This window comes from Eretmochelys imbricata, chromosome 9 (genome assembly GCF_965152235.1).
Source record: "Eretmochelys imbricata isolate rEreImb1 chromosome 9, rEreImb1.hap1, whole genome shotgun sequence".
In the NCBI taxonomy this organism is placed as follows: Eukaryota; Metazoa; Chordata; order Testudines; family Cheloniidae; genus Eretmochelys; species Eretmochelys imbricata.
This window is the reverse complement of record NC_135580.1, coordinates 64044322-64062493: the sequence shown is the minus strand read 5'-3', so window position 1 is coordinate 64062493 and position 18172 is coordinate 64044322. Positions and strand designations below refer to the sequence as shown.

Below are 18172 nucleotides of genomic sequence, written 5' to 3'. Positions count from 1 at the left end.
GGGAAACCCCCCGAAGGCAGCCAGGAGCCTGCGGAGACGGCGACGGGGGCCGAAGTGGTTCGATGTGGCCGCTGCCCCTTGTACTACTCGGCACGCTGGGGGTTTCGCCCGACCCGATCCCGGTCTCTGTCCCACCTCCCGACGCCTTCGCAACGTGCTTGCCCCGCGTCTTTCCCCCTCCTCTCCCCAGCTCCCGCCTCAAGGCCTCCCCTGGGTCTTGGCCCCTCCTCCGTCACCACCAGGCCCTCCACCCCCCCGCTCCGATCCCTCCCGCGAGTCCCCGTCCCCTTCCCCTTCCCGGGAGGAACCCCTGGCCCCCCGCGCTCCCCGCCCCAATCCCCCGGGGTCCCTCCCACTCCCCGACTCCCCCCGCCCGTGGTGCCGGCGCCTCGCTCCCCAGGCTCGGTACCTGGCGGTCTCCAGCGTCTGCCGTTACCATGGCAGCGGCACGCCTTTCCCCCCCTCCCGACGCGACCCGTGCAGGGCGGGATCTCGACCTCTCAGCCAACCCCGCGAGAGCATGGCGGAATGGCAGCAAGGTCAGTCAGTAACGTGCTAGATCCTCTTAACGCTGAGAGGGATTGGCGGAAGCTGGGCCCATCATCCTCGCGGTCCGTACGCGTCACACGCACGCATGTTGCCCGTCGTCACTCGCCGTCAGGGCCGGCGCGCGCGATCTGTAAGGCAAAGAGCGGTGGCGCGGGGCTGGGCCTTGAGTGACCAGGTGAGAAGGCGCCTGTTCCCCTCGGGCCCTGCGCGGCCCCGGCCGCCGCGCCGCTCTGCCCTGAGGGGTGGGGGCAGCGATGGCGGCCCGCGCAGGTGCACGGGCTCGGCGGTCCTTGAGGGGCGCCTCGGGCCTTGCCCAGCTGCCTGGGCTGGGGCGGGGCGGTGCCCTGACGTGCCTCTCGGACCCCGGGTCCTGCCGCCCTCCCAGCGACACGCGGGTGAAACCTGCCCCGCCCCGCGCGTGGCGTCCCGATCCCCCCCACTCAGTGATATTTAACTGGGCGGGCGTCTATGGCCTATGCGATGCAACAGCTGAAACTAGATGAGCCCAGGGGGGTGCTGGCCTTGGGATCTAGAACATTTTCCTCTGCCCGGTCCCCGGGTGCTAAGGGCCCAGCACGGGGCTTCTCGGGGTGAAGGGGTGTTTATTGTGTGTGGGGGGTGGGTGCTCTCCGTGGTGCCTGCTGAAGTTTAAGATCCACCCCGAGGCAGGCGCTACCTGCCGTGATCTTTCCCCTAGTCAGCTGCTGTTGGCATCTCGTGGCACAGCCTTGTAGCTCAGTTAGGGATATCTGTACCCTGCTGTAGCGCATTTCCCAAGGAGTGCTGCCATGTGCCTTCAGTGTGCCCCAGGTTATGATGGCAGCCTCTGCCTTTCTTTGTAGATTCATAGAAGTTAAGGCTAATTTCATTAGTGCTCATCCTTGTAGCACTCGTGACTGGCAAATTCTTATAGTTAACATATGTGTTATGTCGCCTTTGGTGACTGTGGTGAATTAATGTTTCGCTGGTAGAAATGTTCATGGGGAAAATGAAAGCATTGAAATATTCTTTACTCTGCAAGGTAGAGCTCAGTAGCACTTTGCAAGTGAATCACACTAACTGTATTTCATTACCTACTCACAGTGCGTGGATGCACAGAAAAGCCGAATTCCTTAGTCAGTCAGAAATTAGGGTGGCACAAAGTGCGATGGGCAGTTGGGTGGTTTTTTAATTTATTCTTTCTTTTTTCTTCTCAGAGTCAGAAATCATAATGAGTCAGTTTAACTTTGGATCTGGTTCTGCTGGGGGAGGGTTCAACTTTGGCACTCCAAAGACAGCAGCCACCACAGCACCAACAGCATATTCGTTCACACCTGGCAGTGGAGCAGGATTCAGTTTTGGGACACCAACTCAGACCCCAGCAAGCACCCAGTCTACAGGTCTGTTCTCCCTGGCCACCCCTGCTACATCTGCACAGGCTTCTGGATTCACTTTCGGATCACCGGCCACATCAACTGCAGCCCCAGCAGGAAATGTATTTTCGTTAGGGTAAGAACTAACTAGAGGAAGCATCTGTTCGTGTTGTTCTCATGAGTTGCCATAATTGAGTTGTCTTTTTCTGTAAATTTTTAAAAAATACATTGTGTGTGGGAGTGGAGAGAATCTAAGTGGAAAGCTAGTTGATTGATTAAGTCTTGTGGGGGATTCAGAAGAAGGAAGATGGGGAAGATGTTTGACATATAGAAGGAGAGCGGTTGTCCCAGGCATACCAAGTGGTGTGGAAAAGGTAGACTTTACTGAGAGGAGGTAATTAAGGAAGCCTCAAGGTAAGTGGAGTTAAGATGTGACGGGTAGTAGTATAGCGTGTTAGAACTGAGCTATCTCTTTGAGATTAAATCCGATGTTCTACAAAGGAATCTGGTAAAGGGCTGACCTTCCTGAAACTCTGCTTATCTAAAACGTTAAAGATAATCTATAAAAACCTGCCCTTCAGCAGCTTGCTGGACTATATTATAAACAGGGCAGTTCACCTTGCTATTCTTTTTCTGTCTAGGGGAAATGTACCAAAGTTAAACTTGGGCAGCAGTGGCACCACTCAGACTACAGGAATTGCTGGGGGTTTTGGACTTGCTAACAGTACCACCCTTACCAGCTCTATACCAAGCAGTGTGCCTTCAAGTCAGGTAGCAGCTCCTTCTGGCTTTGTTTTTGGCCCTGCTACCACCACCACTGCTCAGGCTGGGACAACTGGAGGGTTCAACTTCGCCAGCAGCGGAACAGCTCAGACTGGAACCCCGAACTTTAATATCAGCTCTGTGGGAAATACAACTCAGCAAGTAGCACCTACAGGGTTAACCTTTGGAGCAGCCCCAGCTGCTGCCACCGTTGCAGCAACTACTGCACAACCAGCCACTGCCTTCAGTCTTGGGGGACAGTCCACAAGTGAGTATCAATCTTGAATTGGAAGCCCAAGTGTTAACAGTACCATATTCGTATTAAAGCTCCTTCAGTCAGCTGACTTCTGAAACTATGTAAATGAAATGGTATTTACCTATTAAAAGTTCTAATAATGCATTGATGATTTGTTTGATAAATAGACACTGAAGTCTGCTGTTTCTGTCTGGTGTGAAATAGAATTGGTGCTGTAGGTCAGCATTTTCCAATATATGCTTGCCAGAAGTCACCAGTTACCTGTAACATTTTTTCATGTAGTCTTTAAGATGGCATCTTTATGGATGGTCTCAATAATGTCACGGAAATACAGAGTATACTTTGCACCCTAAATGTTGATAGTCAGCTTTTCTTTCTTGATCCCCGACAGATAATATGAAATTTAGAACCTTAGCAGGAGTGAAATGAAGTGAGCTGTAGCTCATGAAAGCCTATGGTTAAATAAATTTGTTAGTCTCTAAGGTGCCACAAGTACTCCTCCTTTTCTTTTTGCGAATACAGACTAACACGGCTGCTACTCTGAAATTTAGCAGGAGTGTTTTTGTTTGCTGCTGCAGATGCTATAATGGGAAGTGACAGAGTGTGAGCATGCACTGAGTCAACAAATCAGTTTGTGGCCTAGTTAGATAGTTGCCTGTTAACCAAGCTGGACTCTTTTGTAGGCCATTTCGCAGAGGAAATTTATCTTTCATAGCACTCCAATCTAAGGCCATAATGCTGTGATGAGTGGTCTGCAGTCTTATCTCATTAAATCTTGGGCTACTGACTTGCTCATGTCTTGTGTCTGAGTATCTAGACGCACTCAGATGATGGGATGAAATAAGAGTTTAGAAAGAAACAACTGCAGAGATGACAGTGGGATCATCTGATCTTTATTTTGCACGGCTTGGAGTGTCTTTGCAATCATAGTTCCAAAAACCTTTGTGGAAAGGGTTTGGTACCATAGTATTATGACTGTTACAGATGAATATCTCTTATTAGAACTGTGTTTTCCGTATGTGCTGGTTTTCAACCTCAAAGGACTGAAAAAATTCTGCCACATCCTGAGTGTCGGCAGCAAGTTGAAAAGTGGTTGCATTTGTAAAATCAGTTCTCTTTAGAAAGAAGATCTATATGTGGGCATTTATAGTCAGTTGCTCAGTGGACTGTGTGCCGGGGTTTGAAGCCACCACTGTACTTCCCAGGCCATTAAGGGTACGTCTTCACTACCCAGCGGCTCGGCGGGTAGTGATCAATCTATCGGGGATCGATTTATCGTGTCTCGTCTAGATGTGATAAATCGATCCCCGAATCGATGCCTGTTCTCCACCTCGGAAGGAGGAGTAAGCAGAGTCAATGGGGGAGCCGCCGCGGTCGACCTGCCGCCGTGAGGACGGCCAGGTAACTCAAACTAAGATACTTTGACTTCAGCTACGCGAATAGCATAGCAGAAGTTGCGTATCTCAGTTCAACCTCCACCCCCCCACAGTGTAGCCTAGGCCCAAGAATAGTTCCAGTACCTCAGACAGGGACAAAGTAGAAGTAGCAAAAAGTCAAATTTGACACATCAGCACGAAGTTACAGTGATGGTCTTTTAGCTATTAAAAAGTGGGGTAAAGTCTATAGCCTGGGTGGGTGATGGTCAGCTGCAGTTAGTCTGCATAAGAGCAAATCCTAAAAGTTGTTATGGACAGAATGTATTAGATCTAGTGAATCCCTTTGACAGTGCTGGACCTAGGTCTGTCAGAGAGAGATCAATATTAACCTGATAATAGATACTCTTAGCTCTACTTATAGGATATTGTGGTGTTTTTTTCAGTCTCTCTCCGCAGTTACGGGTATTTTAGAGTCTCTGCTTGAGAACTGTTTGCTCTTGTTTCATTCTTTTTGTATTTCTTAATCCAGGTTTAAATTTTGGAGTACTGGCCTCAACAGCAGCCACCTCTGCACCCACAGGAACATTGACAGCTACTACCATCCAGGGACCTAGTTTATCATTTGGAGCCAAACTTGGAAGTAGGTGGTGACTGGGGCATAGTGACTGAAAGATGAGTCAGGGTGAAGGGGGTCTGACTACCCTTGAAATAGTTCTGTTTATTGGGGTGTGGAGAACAGATCAAAATAGGAGTGGAGTGGACACATTATACTTTGTCTTACAGTGAATTTGCTCCTTGGTAAGCACCCTTCTGTAAGTTCTCTAAGCACCTTATTTTACTGTACAGCTCAATTTTACTTTGTACAGAGTTTTGCGCGTGAAAACTCTATTTCACAATTCTTTATGGGGTAAAATTAAACAGAAAGAAGTTTAAAGGTGATGGGGAGGGGGGGAAGAGATACTTTAAAATTAAACTTGAAAAGATATGTAGTACTGATGAGGCATAATACAGGAAAACTGTTTTAGAAAACAGAAGCTGCAGAGGAGAAGACTCTTGCATCAATAGAAAGCAGATTAGTGTAGATCAAGGATTCTCAAACTTCATTTTACTATGACCCCTTTCTGACAACAAAAATTACTACATGAACCTAGGCAGGGTGGAGGGGACTGAAGCCTGCGCCCCGGGCGGGGGGGAGCCAAAGCCCAAGGATTTCAGTCCCAGGCCAGGGGGCCTGTAACCTGAGCCCTGCCACCCAGGGCTGAAGCCCTCAGGCTTCAGCTCCAGGTTGTAGGGCTTGGGCTTCAGCCCTGGGCCCCAGCAAGTCTAACTCCAGCCCTGGCAATGCCATTAAAACGGCATCACAACCCACTTTGGGGTCATGACCCACAGTTTGAGAACCGCTGGTGTAGATGAATGGAGAAAAGGTGTGTCAAAAGGTCCCATTCTCTGCTTTGTTCATTCTGAGTATGTGTTGAAGCTTCAGAGAAGGATATGTTTATATGGGTTTTGGCTTTTTTTGTTCTAGGCTTGACAGCAACATCCACAGCTCCTACCACCACAGCTTCCCTTCTTGGTTCATCTGGGCCTACTTTGTTTGCATCCATAGCAAGTTCTTCAGCGCCAAACTCCTCTGCCTCCACAGGCCTCTCACGTAAGTCACAGAACATGTATCAGACAGTTTTCCTCACAGTCTGTCCTCGTATTGGCAAGTAGATGGTTAAGGAGTAGGTTGGCAGGCTCTGTTTGTGGTGATGGTGCTTTTTCACTAAAACGGAGGAATCGTGATAAGGCACAACTACAGTTATTTTGGTCTTTGATAGTGTCAGCTTGTCTTTGTTTGCTTCAGGGCAAAAATCTTGTCAGTGATGTATCCTGTTCATTGCATAGAAAGTTTTGTCCAGAACATAATGCATGTGAGAAGAGTGGCAATTTTAACTAACTCTGATTTTTTTTGTGTCTACTGTCCTGATATTGTCATCACAGCTGAACATGCCAGTGACTATGATTACGCATGTTAAACTCAGGCCTGATCTATGCTACAGAGTTAGGTTGACATGCGGCCACTTACATTGACCTAACTCTGTGAGTGTCTACGTTACAATGTTGCTCCTGCTGATCTAAGTCGCTCACTAGGCTGACTTAATAACTCCACCTCCCCGAGAACTGTAGCGCTTAGGTTGATATAGTTAGGTTGTTGCAGTGTCAGTATAAACACTGAATTGACTGTTCTGGCTGTCAATTCCTGGTGGCTGACAGCCCAGAGCTGCCAGTGCCCCACACTGTAAGTTTAAATTGGTGGAAGCGCGCCTGGTGAGGACGTGCACTGCTGACAGCAGGAGGGGAGTGTGGACCTGTAAAATGTAATTTAATTACTACAGTGACTGTACAGCAATGTAACTTAAGTCAACTTAATTTTGTAATGTAGTTTTCCCTCCCTGTGTTGCTATCTTTGAGATAGTGTTTATGATGGTCAGGTCTTCACATTCTATTTTAAAGTGAGGTGCTGGTTTGGGGAAGGGTGTATGTGAATATTCGGTGGTTTTAATATGCTGCATATCTCAGTAATTCCTTTGTGGTAGGAGATGTGCCAGCTACTGTCAGTTACTTCATACCAGGAAATACTAACCCTCTTCTGCCCACTTTAGGGTAGTTAATCTCACCCTGTGTCCAACTGCTCTCTCACTTTGCAAGCCTATAAATGTGTTAACAGTCATAGTCAACAATGGGGAAACAAACGTGACTAAAGAATTTTACCACAAGGGTTGATTTCTGCTGTTAATATAGCTATTTGTGTAGAAAAACGCCACTTTGTACCTAGCCAGAGAGAGGTTTTAAAAGTCCTTTGGAGAAGTGAAAATGTGGATTTATTGCACTACAGTCTTTTTGGCGACTGGAGAATATCTTTTTTGATTGCTCACCTGTAACTTTTAGTAGCTTATATATTTGCTGTATGAATAATTTACCAGATTTTCTCTGAGTACTTGATTAAAACATAGAGTCACAGAAATGTAGGACTGGAAGGGACCTCAATAGGTCATCTAGTCTAGTCCCCTGCACTGTGGCAGGACTAAGTATTAGACCATCCCAAACAGGTGTTTGTCTAACCTGTTCTTAAAAACCTCTAATAACAGAGATTCCACAGCTTCCCTAGGTAATTTTGTTTCAGTGCTTAACTACCTTTAAAATTAGGAAGTTTTCCATAATATCTAACCCAAATCTCCCTTGCTGCAATTTAAGCCCAGTACTTCTTGGCCTGTCCTCAGTGATTAAGGAGCAAAATTTATCACCCTCCTCTTTATAACAGTCTTTTATACACTTGAATACTGTTATCCTGTCCCCTCTGCTCTTTTCAAGACTAAACAAACCCATTTTTTTTTTTCAATCTTTCCCCCTAATTCATATTTTCAAGACCTTTAGTCAGTTTTGTTGCTCTCCTCTTCACTTTCTCCAATTTATCCACACCTTTCCTGAAGTGCGATGCCGAGAACTGGACACAGTACTCCAGCTGAGGCCTTACTAGTGTTGAGTAGAGTAGAGGAATTACTGCTGGTGTCTTGCTTACAACGCTCCTGATAATACATCCCAGAATGATGTTTGGTTTTTTTGTAACAGTATTACATGTAGTTCTAAGATACAGAAGCTTCAGGATAAGGTTGTTCTTGGTCTAATCAGCTGTGACTCAAGCTCTCCAGAATGCTCACTTTCTTTGCCCCTACCCTTGCAAAGAGGCTTGAGGAGGGCTTTTGGCTTGATAACGACAATCAGGTGTCCTCTCCTTTTTTAGATAAAGGCCTGGGTTTTGGCTGCACTGTTTGTGGAGGTTTTTTCCCCTCCCTTTTTTTTTTTTTTTCCTAGATGACACTTTCTTTACTCTGTGGACCAGAGTAATTTTGTTGTTGTTTATATTATTCAGCTGTTTCAGGTGTTAGGACATGAAAGCAGAAGGTTGGGTCCATCAGTAAATACATATGCTATGTAACTTCAGGATCACCTTCATTTTCTGTCTATGAGAGAAACCATGTAGTTTACCAGAGAGAGCATGCAAAACTGGGCCACCTGAAGTAAGAAATAGCCGCTCACTTGCATTAGAAGAAACCAGGCAGTATTTTGAGATCTTTAGGCTGTGTTCATAGGAACATAGCCTAGCCAGATCACTCCAACCAAATTACATTACATGTTGTAAAAACTCAGTGAGTATGGAGTCAATCATGCACCTCGTGGGGACCAAACTTGTCCCTGGTGTAACTCCATTGAAGTTAGTGGAGTTCTACCAGAAATGAATTTGGCTTACTGCCTTCATTCTGCTTACGATTTGGCAGCCCTTTTCCAAAGTGTCTCTCTGTGGGGCTTAGTAAATTTGACAAGAGAGTCTTCTGAGTTTCGCCATATCCAGGTTGCTGTATTTGATACAGTGGATTGTTTCCATAATGAGTTACTCTCAATCCTTACTCTCATTTAGCCTCTGAGAACTTATCCTTTCGAATTGTGTTCTCAACCTGTCTTGAGTCTGGTGTTTGGGTCCTATTGCCTGTTCTAGCAGTTTGTACTTGTTGAATGTTGCATGTTTCAAATTATCCAAATATAATAGTTAGTCGCTTTGCAGCTGAATTGAGAAGAACTCTTAAAACAGCTGTGAGGCCTTCTGCATGTATTCATGGTTTCAATCTGCCATTCTTCACCTAGATGCCTGGATGTTCCCTCAGCCTACATAGTTATTGATTCATTGCTTGTACAGATAAAATAGGGACCAGGGCACAGTAACTTTCTAAAGGGGATCCTTGTGCAGTGGGATGCAGAGGAAGCTGTTTCATTCTCTTCTGTTTACAGTTGGTGGCACCTCAACTGCAGCAACCAGTCTGGGTACTCTTGGATTTGGATTAAAGGTCCCTGGAACAACAACTGCTGCAACCATCACTACCACCAGTAAGGACTAGATTCTGAAAAGAATAAGAATGGTCATGCTGATAACACTATTGTATAGTCCCATGGTTCTCATTCTCTTTCTGCCCAGGATCTGAAAACCATCCACTGTTTTGTGTTATGATACATCTGGTCCCACAATTCTTTGTGGTCATTGTGGACTTGTGTTCACAGCAAGAAACCACAGGTGGTCTTGGCTGGGGGCTGTTGGAATTTGGCAGTTTGGTTTACAGGGTTGGTGAGGGGCTGCTGTTACTGGGGTAGCATCTCCCTCTCCAGCCACCAGCCTTCCTACACAGCAGGCATAGCATTGCTTCAAGAGGCTGTGGATCTAGCTGAACATTGTGTAGGGATAGAGGGGAGGGAGAAATAGGAAGGATTAGGGAGCTGCAGTAGGATTAGTTGGGGTGATAGAATAGAAAGGGAGCATCTAGCTTCTTCCGTGCCCTGGATCCTAGAGAATGCAGAATTTTGAAGCCTTTTCCCCACTTCCATCAACCAGTGGGTTGTTCGCACTTCTGAGTTGCACCCGACTGGTTGAGAAGTCCTTGTCTAGACTTAATACTAACACAGTACCAAGATCCAGGACCCAGCATCCTGTTCCTGACTCTGACAGTCAGTTGCTCTGTGATCCTTGCCTGTCTATGTCTTAGCTTTCCTTTTTGTAAAATAGTAGTATTGCCCAACAAGCATTGAGGCTTGTTTCCTTAAGTCTCATAAAGAGCTTTGATGTCCTGGAACAGAAGGTGCAGTGTAACTGTCAAGTTTTATTAACAGATGTTCATCAGCATCATAAAAACCATTTTTTTTGTTCACCAGCTCTGCTTATAAGAAGTCCAGTTCCAAAAGAAGAGTGGTGATGCAGCTCACAAATTGCATGCGTTGGCAGAGCTATGTGTAGATCCAGTATAATAGTAGTTGGGGTCTTGCAGAACTGGGTTGAGAGAAATGTGTGCAAAGTTTGCATTGTATCTTTCTCAATATTACCTGGTTAAATACATGCTTTCAGTCCCTCATTTTAATAGAGCCACTTGGGTTGGAAGGGAACTTGGGGATCTTCAGTCCATCCCTGTCCATTGTAGCAATATTGATTTATTTATAATCAATCTTCTCTCTATATCTATATAATTTGAAAACTAAGAGAAATAAGACACCAGTTGCTGCTTATACAGGATAGAGCTTTCTAAAGATCTCCTAACACCTTACAAAGCGTTATCTACATCTTACAAATGGAGAAACTCAAGTGAAGTGGCTAATCTAGATCACACAGTCAAGGTCATTTGCGAATAGAACTCATGTCTCCTAATTCCCAGTCTTGCGTCCAATCTGCTAAATCACAGCTGACCTCTCCTCCGACCTCTCCTCCTCTGTATTCATTCCTCTCCTTTTATGTGTGGTGTGACACTAAATCTTCCCTTGCAGGCACTTCTTCTGCCCCTAGCACAGGCTTTGCCTTGAATCTTAAACCACTGACCACCACTGGTACCATTGGTGCTGTGACTTCTACTGCTACTATAGCCGCCACCACAGCCAGGTGAGTCCTTTCAGCCAATTGAGTTACTGCCAAGTGTCCTAGTTCAGTGTCTGAGTACTGAGAGTGAGTACTCAAATTCATGATGTAGTCAGTTTATTGGATTTTGGGTGGAGGAATCAGAATAGGCTACTCCAGACAAAGAGTCTGTGGTGGGATTGGAATGCAGCAGTATAGTGAGTATCCTAGATATACTATATCCTGGCAGGGATGTTCTGTTGGGGTCTATTTATAATTCAGTGGTATTGTGGTTTAGACTAACTGTGCTGTCAGCTTTATATCTTGTCATTTTTGAGCTTATATTCGTTCTAATGCTTAATGCTTTCTTAACTTCCCGAACCCCAGTGCTCCCCCAGTGATGACTTATGCTCAGCTGGAGAGTCTGATTAATAAGTGGAGCCTAGAACTGGAGGACCAGGAGAAACATTTTCTTCATCAGGCTACCCAGGTCAATGCCTGGGATCGGACACTGATTGAGAATGGAGAGAAGGTGAGATGGCATGCCTTACCAACCTGCTTTTCACATAGGGCCAGATTTTTAAAGGTATTTGGGTGCCGAAAGATGCAAATAGCCACCCAGTGGGATTTTCAAAAGCACCTAGACACCAAACTCCCATTGGTGGGTTTTTGGGGGGAGGAGGAAATCCCTCTAGGCACCTATCTGCTGCTTATACAGCTTTACAAATCTGGCCCAGCATGATTAAGAGTTGCCCAGATAAGATGAGAAATCTTAGACCAGCCTGTTTCTAGGAGTTGGCTTTTGTGGCCATAACTCCAGTGCTAAATCTAAAATGTTCTTTATAAATATTTATACCACTATTTCCTCTTTCTAGTACACAATTTTCATGGTGTTTTTCTCAATCCCACCCCTTTCCATCTACCCCTACATCCTGACAAATGATTTCTGAATTCTATTACTACAGTCTCTTAAATGCTGTGTGTTCCTGTCTGGTTTTAGATTACTTCGTTACACAGAGAAGTGGAGAAAGTGAAGCTGGATCAGAAGAGGTAAGAGAGACTGAGTGTTTTAGTGAGTTGTTTTATTTTCCTGGGATAGTGTTCTTTCCATCTCCTTGCAGCCTTCTGATGATGAAGAGTTTATACACCATATATAATTCTCCCCTAAGTTGCTTTCAGTAGCACACTTGTTCATTTGCCTTTTTGCAGGTTGGATCAGGAACTTGATTTCATCCTGTCACAACAGAAGGAGCTGGAAGATTTGCTGATTCCTCTGGAGGAGTCTGTAAAGGAACAGAGTGGGACTATCTACTTGCAGCACGCAGATGAGGAGCGGGAGCGAACGTACGGAAGTGACCCTGGTTAAGCACATGATGGGGCAGAACTAATGTAGTAACATTTGCAAACAGGGAGAATTAAACTTGGACTACAGGGCATTCTACGGGGTTGCTATAGGATGAGGAAACTAGTAACAGCTTTTTGTGGAACATAGTCTTCCCAGTGGCTTAAATTTCCCATATTGGAAGTGGGGATAGAGGAATGGGGAAGTAGAGCTGTCAATATATTTTATTAGGTAGCATCAACGGAGTTCTTTTGAGGGATGTGGACTTAACTAGCTATTTGAGGGCAGTCTATTAATGATCTCTCTAATACTACTGAAAGTGAAGTCCCATGGGTGCTGATTAGAGCCAGGGAAGCACTGTGTGTGATTATTCAAGTCATGCAAGCATTTTAGGGCAAGGACTGGTGAATTCTAGTAAGGCGACCAGAGAGGGCGTCTGACTTGCCCAAGAGATGTCTTGCAGGATCTGGACCAGTTGGTTTGTTTTATTCCTCTGGCAGGGTGTGAGGAGAATATCCTTTTGAATCTTAAATGTCAAAGAGCACTGAAGACATCTCTGCTCCCAGTGTCCTCACAGGTCTCTCTCCTATGAAAGAATGTTGGTGTTGCCTAGTTCGTGTGGCAAAACATTCCTCCCAGTGTACCTGGTATATCTGTTTGATTTGAAACACTCTGACCACATCTTCTCTTATGTTCTTTGCAGCTATAAATTGGCTGAAAACATAGATGCCCAGTTGAAGCGTATGGCACAGGATCTCAAAGACATCATCGAGCACCTAAACACATCTGGGGGCCCTGCCGATACCAGTGACCCAGTGAGTATGAGCCCAGTACTCTTGTGAACATGGTAAAAATCTCTTATAGGCTATTTTAACTTGTGTAGTTCTCAATACTCTTCGTCGTTTGTATTTTCAGGATTTGAAGAGATTTTACAGCTTTTACTCCGTTTTTTTTTCTGTTGGCCAATCTCCTGTTCCAGCACAAGCCAATGTGGCTTCCTTATGCTTCCTCTAGGGTCACATGAACATTATAAATGCTGCCAGCAGAGAGATTGCAAAACCTCCCCACACAATCACTCACCTGTTGTATTTATTTTTTATATAAATATATTTTTGAAGTCTGGAAGATATTTTCCACCATGTTGTAGACTTTTGCAGACCTATCAGATTTTGGGTGTGGACTTTGGATAGTCCTGTGTGCACCACTCAGCTGCCCTAGGGACAACAGGCCATCTCTTGCTTGGGTTTAGGACCAAATACTATTTGTTTTACACAGATAGTGTGGCTGCAATCCTGCTTACTATTATGCTGCTTGCATATTCCTTGTGATGGATCAAAGTTCTCCTCCGTCCCATGTACATCTGACATTATTTCCATCTGTTGTACTTTTCATCTTCTAATTCAGACCTGCATTCTCATCTTTCTCCTGCATATCAACTTGATTTTAATCTCCATCATAGTTTTTGCCGGTAGGCTTGTCAGTGGAGAACTTCCCAGCCTCTTCTACACCACCCTGAGAGTAAACCTTTTACGGGTATGATGTATCTGACCTCTATTAGCTTAAGAAAGCCCAGGCCACAAGGATATTTTCCAAACCAGAGGTCCCTCATACAGCTGTACTATGTGCTACTTCTGTACCAGCTTCACCTGGGTGAAGTGACTGATAGACTTGCTAAATGTATGGAGTATTTAGTTAGCCCTGACTGCTACAGCAAGCCCCGAGGACCAGGATAGACTGGTGTCTAACTGGTATTTCTCTTACTGTTGTTCATTTCCACGTGTTACAACACAATAACTCACACCTAAAATCTTGCATCTATTTCTCTCCAGCTCCAGCAGATCTGTAAAATTTTGAATGCACACATGGATTCACTGCAGTGGATTGACCAGAACTCTGGTAAGAACCTTAATGAAGCCTTTTTTTAAGTAAAAAAACCAGACTGGCCAAAATGTCAGGTCTGAACTGCACTTAGGAAGGAAGATTGGATATCTTGAAGGAGAAGGGGAAGTGTAATCTCTTACTGGTCTCTCTGTTCAGTGCTTAGTGGAGGGACTGAATTTTGAGAGATCAGCTAGATAGTGATTGGTGCTGGTAGTGGACTGTGCAAAACAATCACTTGTTATGAAGTTAAAATACTAAGTCCAGTTCTGGTGTGTGTGTGCGTTTCTTGACCATAGATCACTAAAGAAAGATACGTGAGGCGTCTTCCCCAAGTATCTAGTCTATCGTCATTTGGATTCCCCTGTCTCTTCATGCTCCATTAAAGGCCTATAAATTCAGTAGTTCCTGGATGAAGTTCCTGGACATTTGCTAAATATGCTAGGAAAATCAGTGTTCTAAAACTATCAATAGAAAATGGCTTCCCTATTGATAGTCCTGAGCATGGACTTCTATGATGTTATCAGTCTTTTCTTTATGGAAAATGTCTTATGAGGGTCACAAATGCCAATTTTTAAAATGCTCTGGTCACCCCCATTGGCCTTCCTACCTCAGTACCTATCCTGTGGCCCCTCTCTCTCCTGACTTTCAGCACAGGAAGATTGCTCCTTACACTATTAGCTGAGGTCAAACGTTCCTTCCCTGCAGGTGCAGTAACTCCATTTTCTGAGGGACACTGCAGAAGTTGCAAAGTAACTTTTGAGAAGATAATACTGAGCAGATGTTATGCTTGGTATTAGAAAGGAAGATTGCTCTCCAGGGACTAGTTTTTTTTCCCACTAAAATATTGGGATGCTTCCAGGGTTTAATTGCTTTTTCTAAAGTTATTACACATAGTTTTCATGACCAGGAACCATCTGTCTCCCAGTAAAGGATCCTGAGTATTCTAGCTAGTTTGCATCTCTCCTTAACTGAACCTAATTAGCCACAAGGGGACACTGTTGAGTGATGTGGTGCTGCTCTTTCCAGGACTCAGGTACACTAGCTCTGCTGCATTCTCAACTCCTGCAAAGCTGTGAATGTTCCCAAACCCATGGTTTATATTCATCCCTGTTGAAAGTAGGCACAACTCCCTTGATTTAAACAGACTTGCGTCTCCTTATACCAGAGCTGTATTTGGCTTCCAGATTCCTAAAAGGTGTTAACTTCTCAGTACCCAGTGCTTGTCATCATGATGAGACTTGACAGCTTCTGGGATGTCACCTGTAGCAGCAGATCTGTGGGTCCAGTTGCAGAAAGTATCTGGAAACGTTAGCCTTGTGTAAAGCAGTTGCCTGTTTCTTTTGAAGATGATTATTAAAGGGGTTGCAATTTGTTCCCTCAGTGTGAGAATTTTTCTTGTATTACAAATAGGACCCTACCAAATTCATGGTCAGTTTTGGTCAATTTCATGATCATAGAATTTTTAAAATAGTAAATTTCATTATTTCAGCTATTTAAATTTGAAATTTCATGGTGTTGTAATTGTAGGGGTCCTGACCCAAAAAGGAGGGGGAAGGGGGTGGGGAGGGGGAGGAGGGTTTGCAAGGTTATAATGGTGTGGGGGTTGTGGTACTGCTACGCTTACTTCTGTGCTGCTGCAGCCGGTGGCTGCTTTCAGAGCTGGGCAGCTGGAGAGTGGTGACTGCTGGCCGGGATCCCAGCTTTGAAGGCAGAGCCACCATCAGCAGCAGGGCAGAAGTAAGGATGGCATGGTATGGTATTGTGCTAACCTTACTTCTACACTGCTGTTGGCGGGGCGCTGCCTTCAGAGCTGGGCACCTGGCCAACAGCTGCCGCTCTCCAGCTGGCTAGCTCTGAAGGCAGTGCAGAAATAAGGGTGGCAATACCACGATTCCTCCCTAAAATAACCTTGTGATCCCCCTGCAACTCCCTTTTGGGTCAGGACTCCCAATTTGAGACACTCTGGTCTCCCCTGTGACATCTGTATAGTATACGGTAAAAGCACACAAGACCAGATTTTACAGTCCGTGACGTGTTTTTCATGGCTGAATTTGGTAGGGTCCTAATTGTAATTCATGGCTATTCAGCCAGTTAATTAGATCACTAGATGAATTGAATGGTCCAATGTCTATTTTTAGGGGATATGCAAGTTTCAAAGAGGAACCTGTCAACTTTAGTATGATAGGACTAGCTAAAGATGTTACAAAATGTACTTTTTTCCCTAAATGATTCATGTGCTTCCTTTGTTCCCTTGGGGTGTTTAGCAAATATAAGAGTTCCTGTTCTTATGTACACTTCCCCATCATGTGTCCCCTTCTGCAACAGCCAGAATGGCTTGTCCCATTGGCAGGACTGGGAGAAGTGGAGCTTCTAAGATTATATTTTTCTTGATTTTAAAAATGTAAAACATAGAGATTGTTCACAAGTTTCTAAATCCCATTCCCTTAAAACACCTTTAGAGCCACTTCATAAAAGCAAAGGAGCTCTTCTAGATAATAGTTACATCTGTTATTTTGTCTGAGGGGTTTCTTAAGACTTATGTAACTTTAACATTTGCATCCAGAGAGCTGTATTAGCCTAGTAAATGTGTGGGTTTTTTAAAATATGGAACAGGCACCTACTAGATTCCAAACTCTCACATTGGTAAGATCTGTAAACACACCTTAGGCTAATCTGCTTCCCATTTCCAATGAGTCTGCTCCTTCTCGGCCCACCATAGCACCTTAAAATGACAAGAGCTTAGCTGGCGGAACATGGGTATAGTCTAGAAAATCTTAAGTCTCCCCTCTTGCCAAAATAACTCCATGGAATTTTACTTTCTTCCTGTTTCTCTTACTAAATGTTTGAGGGTTACCATAGCTGACTGGACACTGGTGAGAGCTCTGCTTTGTAATGGGACTATTAAGTTTTGAGATGCATATATTTGTAGCTGATGGTGGGGCTAAAACTCACTGTACACAGAGTGCCCTGCATAATATGGAGCTTTGAAAGGGTATTTAAATTTGCTGAGTTATTTGTTCTTGAAAATATGGGCCATTGCATGTGTTTTAATACTTCTAATACACGTTAACTGCAAAGGGAAAGCTTGTTTGTCCAGGAGAGGGCTTTCCTGGAGTCTGACTTAAGAGTGGAATGAACTCCTGCAGACTCGAAGTACTAACACAAAACATGCTGCTTTCTATTCCAAGTGCAAAATGCATTTCAACCTGCCTTCATTAACAAAAACACATAGAGTATCTTACATTCATTAAAATGTGTATATAATAAACCCATATATAATTTTCCCTTTAAGAAGAAAGAAAACATCCCAAATGCTAGTCAGGTCACTTAATGTGCTCCTGGAAGACTCTCTGATATCCCATGTTAGATGTATTACAAAAACTTAAATGGACTAGAATGTCTCTGTAATACAGACCCATAGTGCAGCTTTATGATAAAGATTGGTGAAATGATTCCGGAGGAGTCACTTACAGGCTTTCAGAAAGAGTAGGCTTTTTCAGTGTAGTGCCTACAGCATACAGAACTATTACAGTAATTTTACAGACAATAATTGACAATGAATTATAGGTCATGAAGAGGGCAGAGCGGCTTGCGTGTGTGTGTGTGTGTGTGATTTGCATATTTCCAAAATATGGAGCCTGTTCCAACTACTCATGTTCAGCAAGTGTTTAGTTTCTAACTTTGTAAAACTTTTGTTGAAAATGTAAATGAAATAACATAAATTAATCAGTAAGGAAGATTGATGTGATGTCTAAAATGTCCTCTTGGGCTCGTCCACTTGTTTCTGGGTGTTGCTGGAGTTTCTCCAATCAAAGCCATCCAATGAGCCTTTTGTAGTTCAGCAGTGTCTTGTGTTGGGTTTTTCTCTCCCCTTCTGTTCCCAAACCTATCTTAATCATTGATCTTTACTCTTTCTGAGACACTCCTCTCTCCTCCAGACCTGTACTGCCTAGGGCTGTCTCTTATGATGTTCATGTGATCCTCATGTGTGTATTATGTTTTTCCCCCTCTTCCCACAGCCCTGCTGCAGAGGAAAGTGGAGGAGGTGACGAAGGTTTGTGAGAGCCGCCGAAAGGAACAGGAACGCAGTTTTCGGATCACATTTGATTGAGTGATCCAAGAAATATCTACTGCTGTAATATTCACCTGATAGCCATTATGTAAAAACTTAGGAAAAATAGAGTAAAAATTGTGATATCACGTTGTTTTTTTGTTTCAATAAAATGCTTTTTCATGCCAAACCTC

The 18172-nt window shown here is 44.4% G+C and overlaps 2 protein-coding genes across 2 annotated transcripts in view; one reads left to right on the top strand and one right to left on the bottom strand.

Annotated features, from left to right (window-relative positions):
- DNAAF6 (dynein axonemal assembly factor 6) overlaps positions 1 to 688 on the bottom strand; it is a 23518-nt gene extending 22830 nt beyond the window's left edge. The window contains exon 1 of the mRNA XM_077826190.1: positions 410 to 688. The gene's annotated coding sequence lies outside the window, so the exon portion shown is untranslated. The remainder of the gene's footprint in view (positions 1 to 409) is intronic.
- On the top strand, positions 640 to 18172 carry NUP62CL (nucleoporin 62 C-terminal like). The gene is made up of 13 exons (XM_077826189.1): positions 640 to 724; positions 1746 to 2037; positions 2543 to 2931; positions 4825 to 4935; positions 5821 to 5946; positions 9123 to 9218; positions 10638 to 10749; positions 11092 to 11236; positions 11705 to 11754; positions 11914 to 12048; positions 12750 to 12861; positions 13876 to 13942; positions 17947 to 18172. The coding sequence occupies exons 2-13, from the start codon at positions 1760 to 1762 to the stop codon at positions 18036 to 18038; spliced, it is 1713 nt and encodes a 570-aa protein (XP_077682315.1). The 5' UTR covers positions 640 to 724; positions 1746 to 1759; the 3' UTR covers positions 18039 to 18172.

Bases quoted from the DNA above. Each gene is read 5' to 3' on its own strand.
- NUP62CL (XM_077826189.1), top strand. From the start codon at position 1,760: ATGAGTCAGTTTAACTTTGGATCTGGTTCTGCTGGGGGAGGGTTCAAC. The intron at 11,237-11,704 runs GTGAGATGGCAT...GTCTGGTTTTAG, and splicing joins TGATTGAGAATGGAGAGAAG to ATTACTTCGTTACACAGAGA. The intron at 11,755-11,913 runs GTAAGAGAGACT...GCCTTTTTGCAG, and splicing joins GTGAAGCTGGATCAGAAGAG to GTTGGATCAGGAACTTGATT.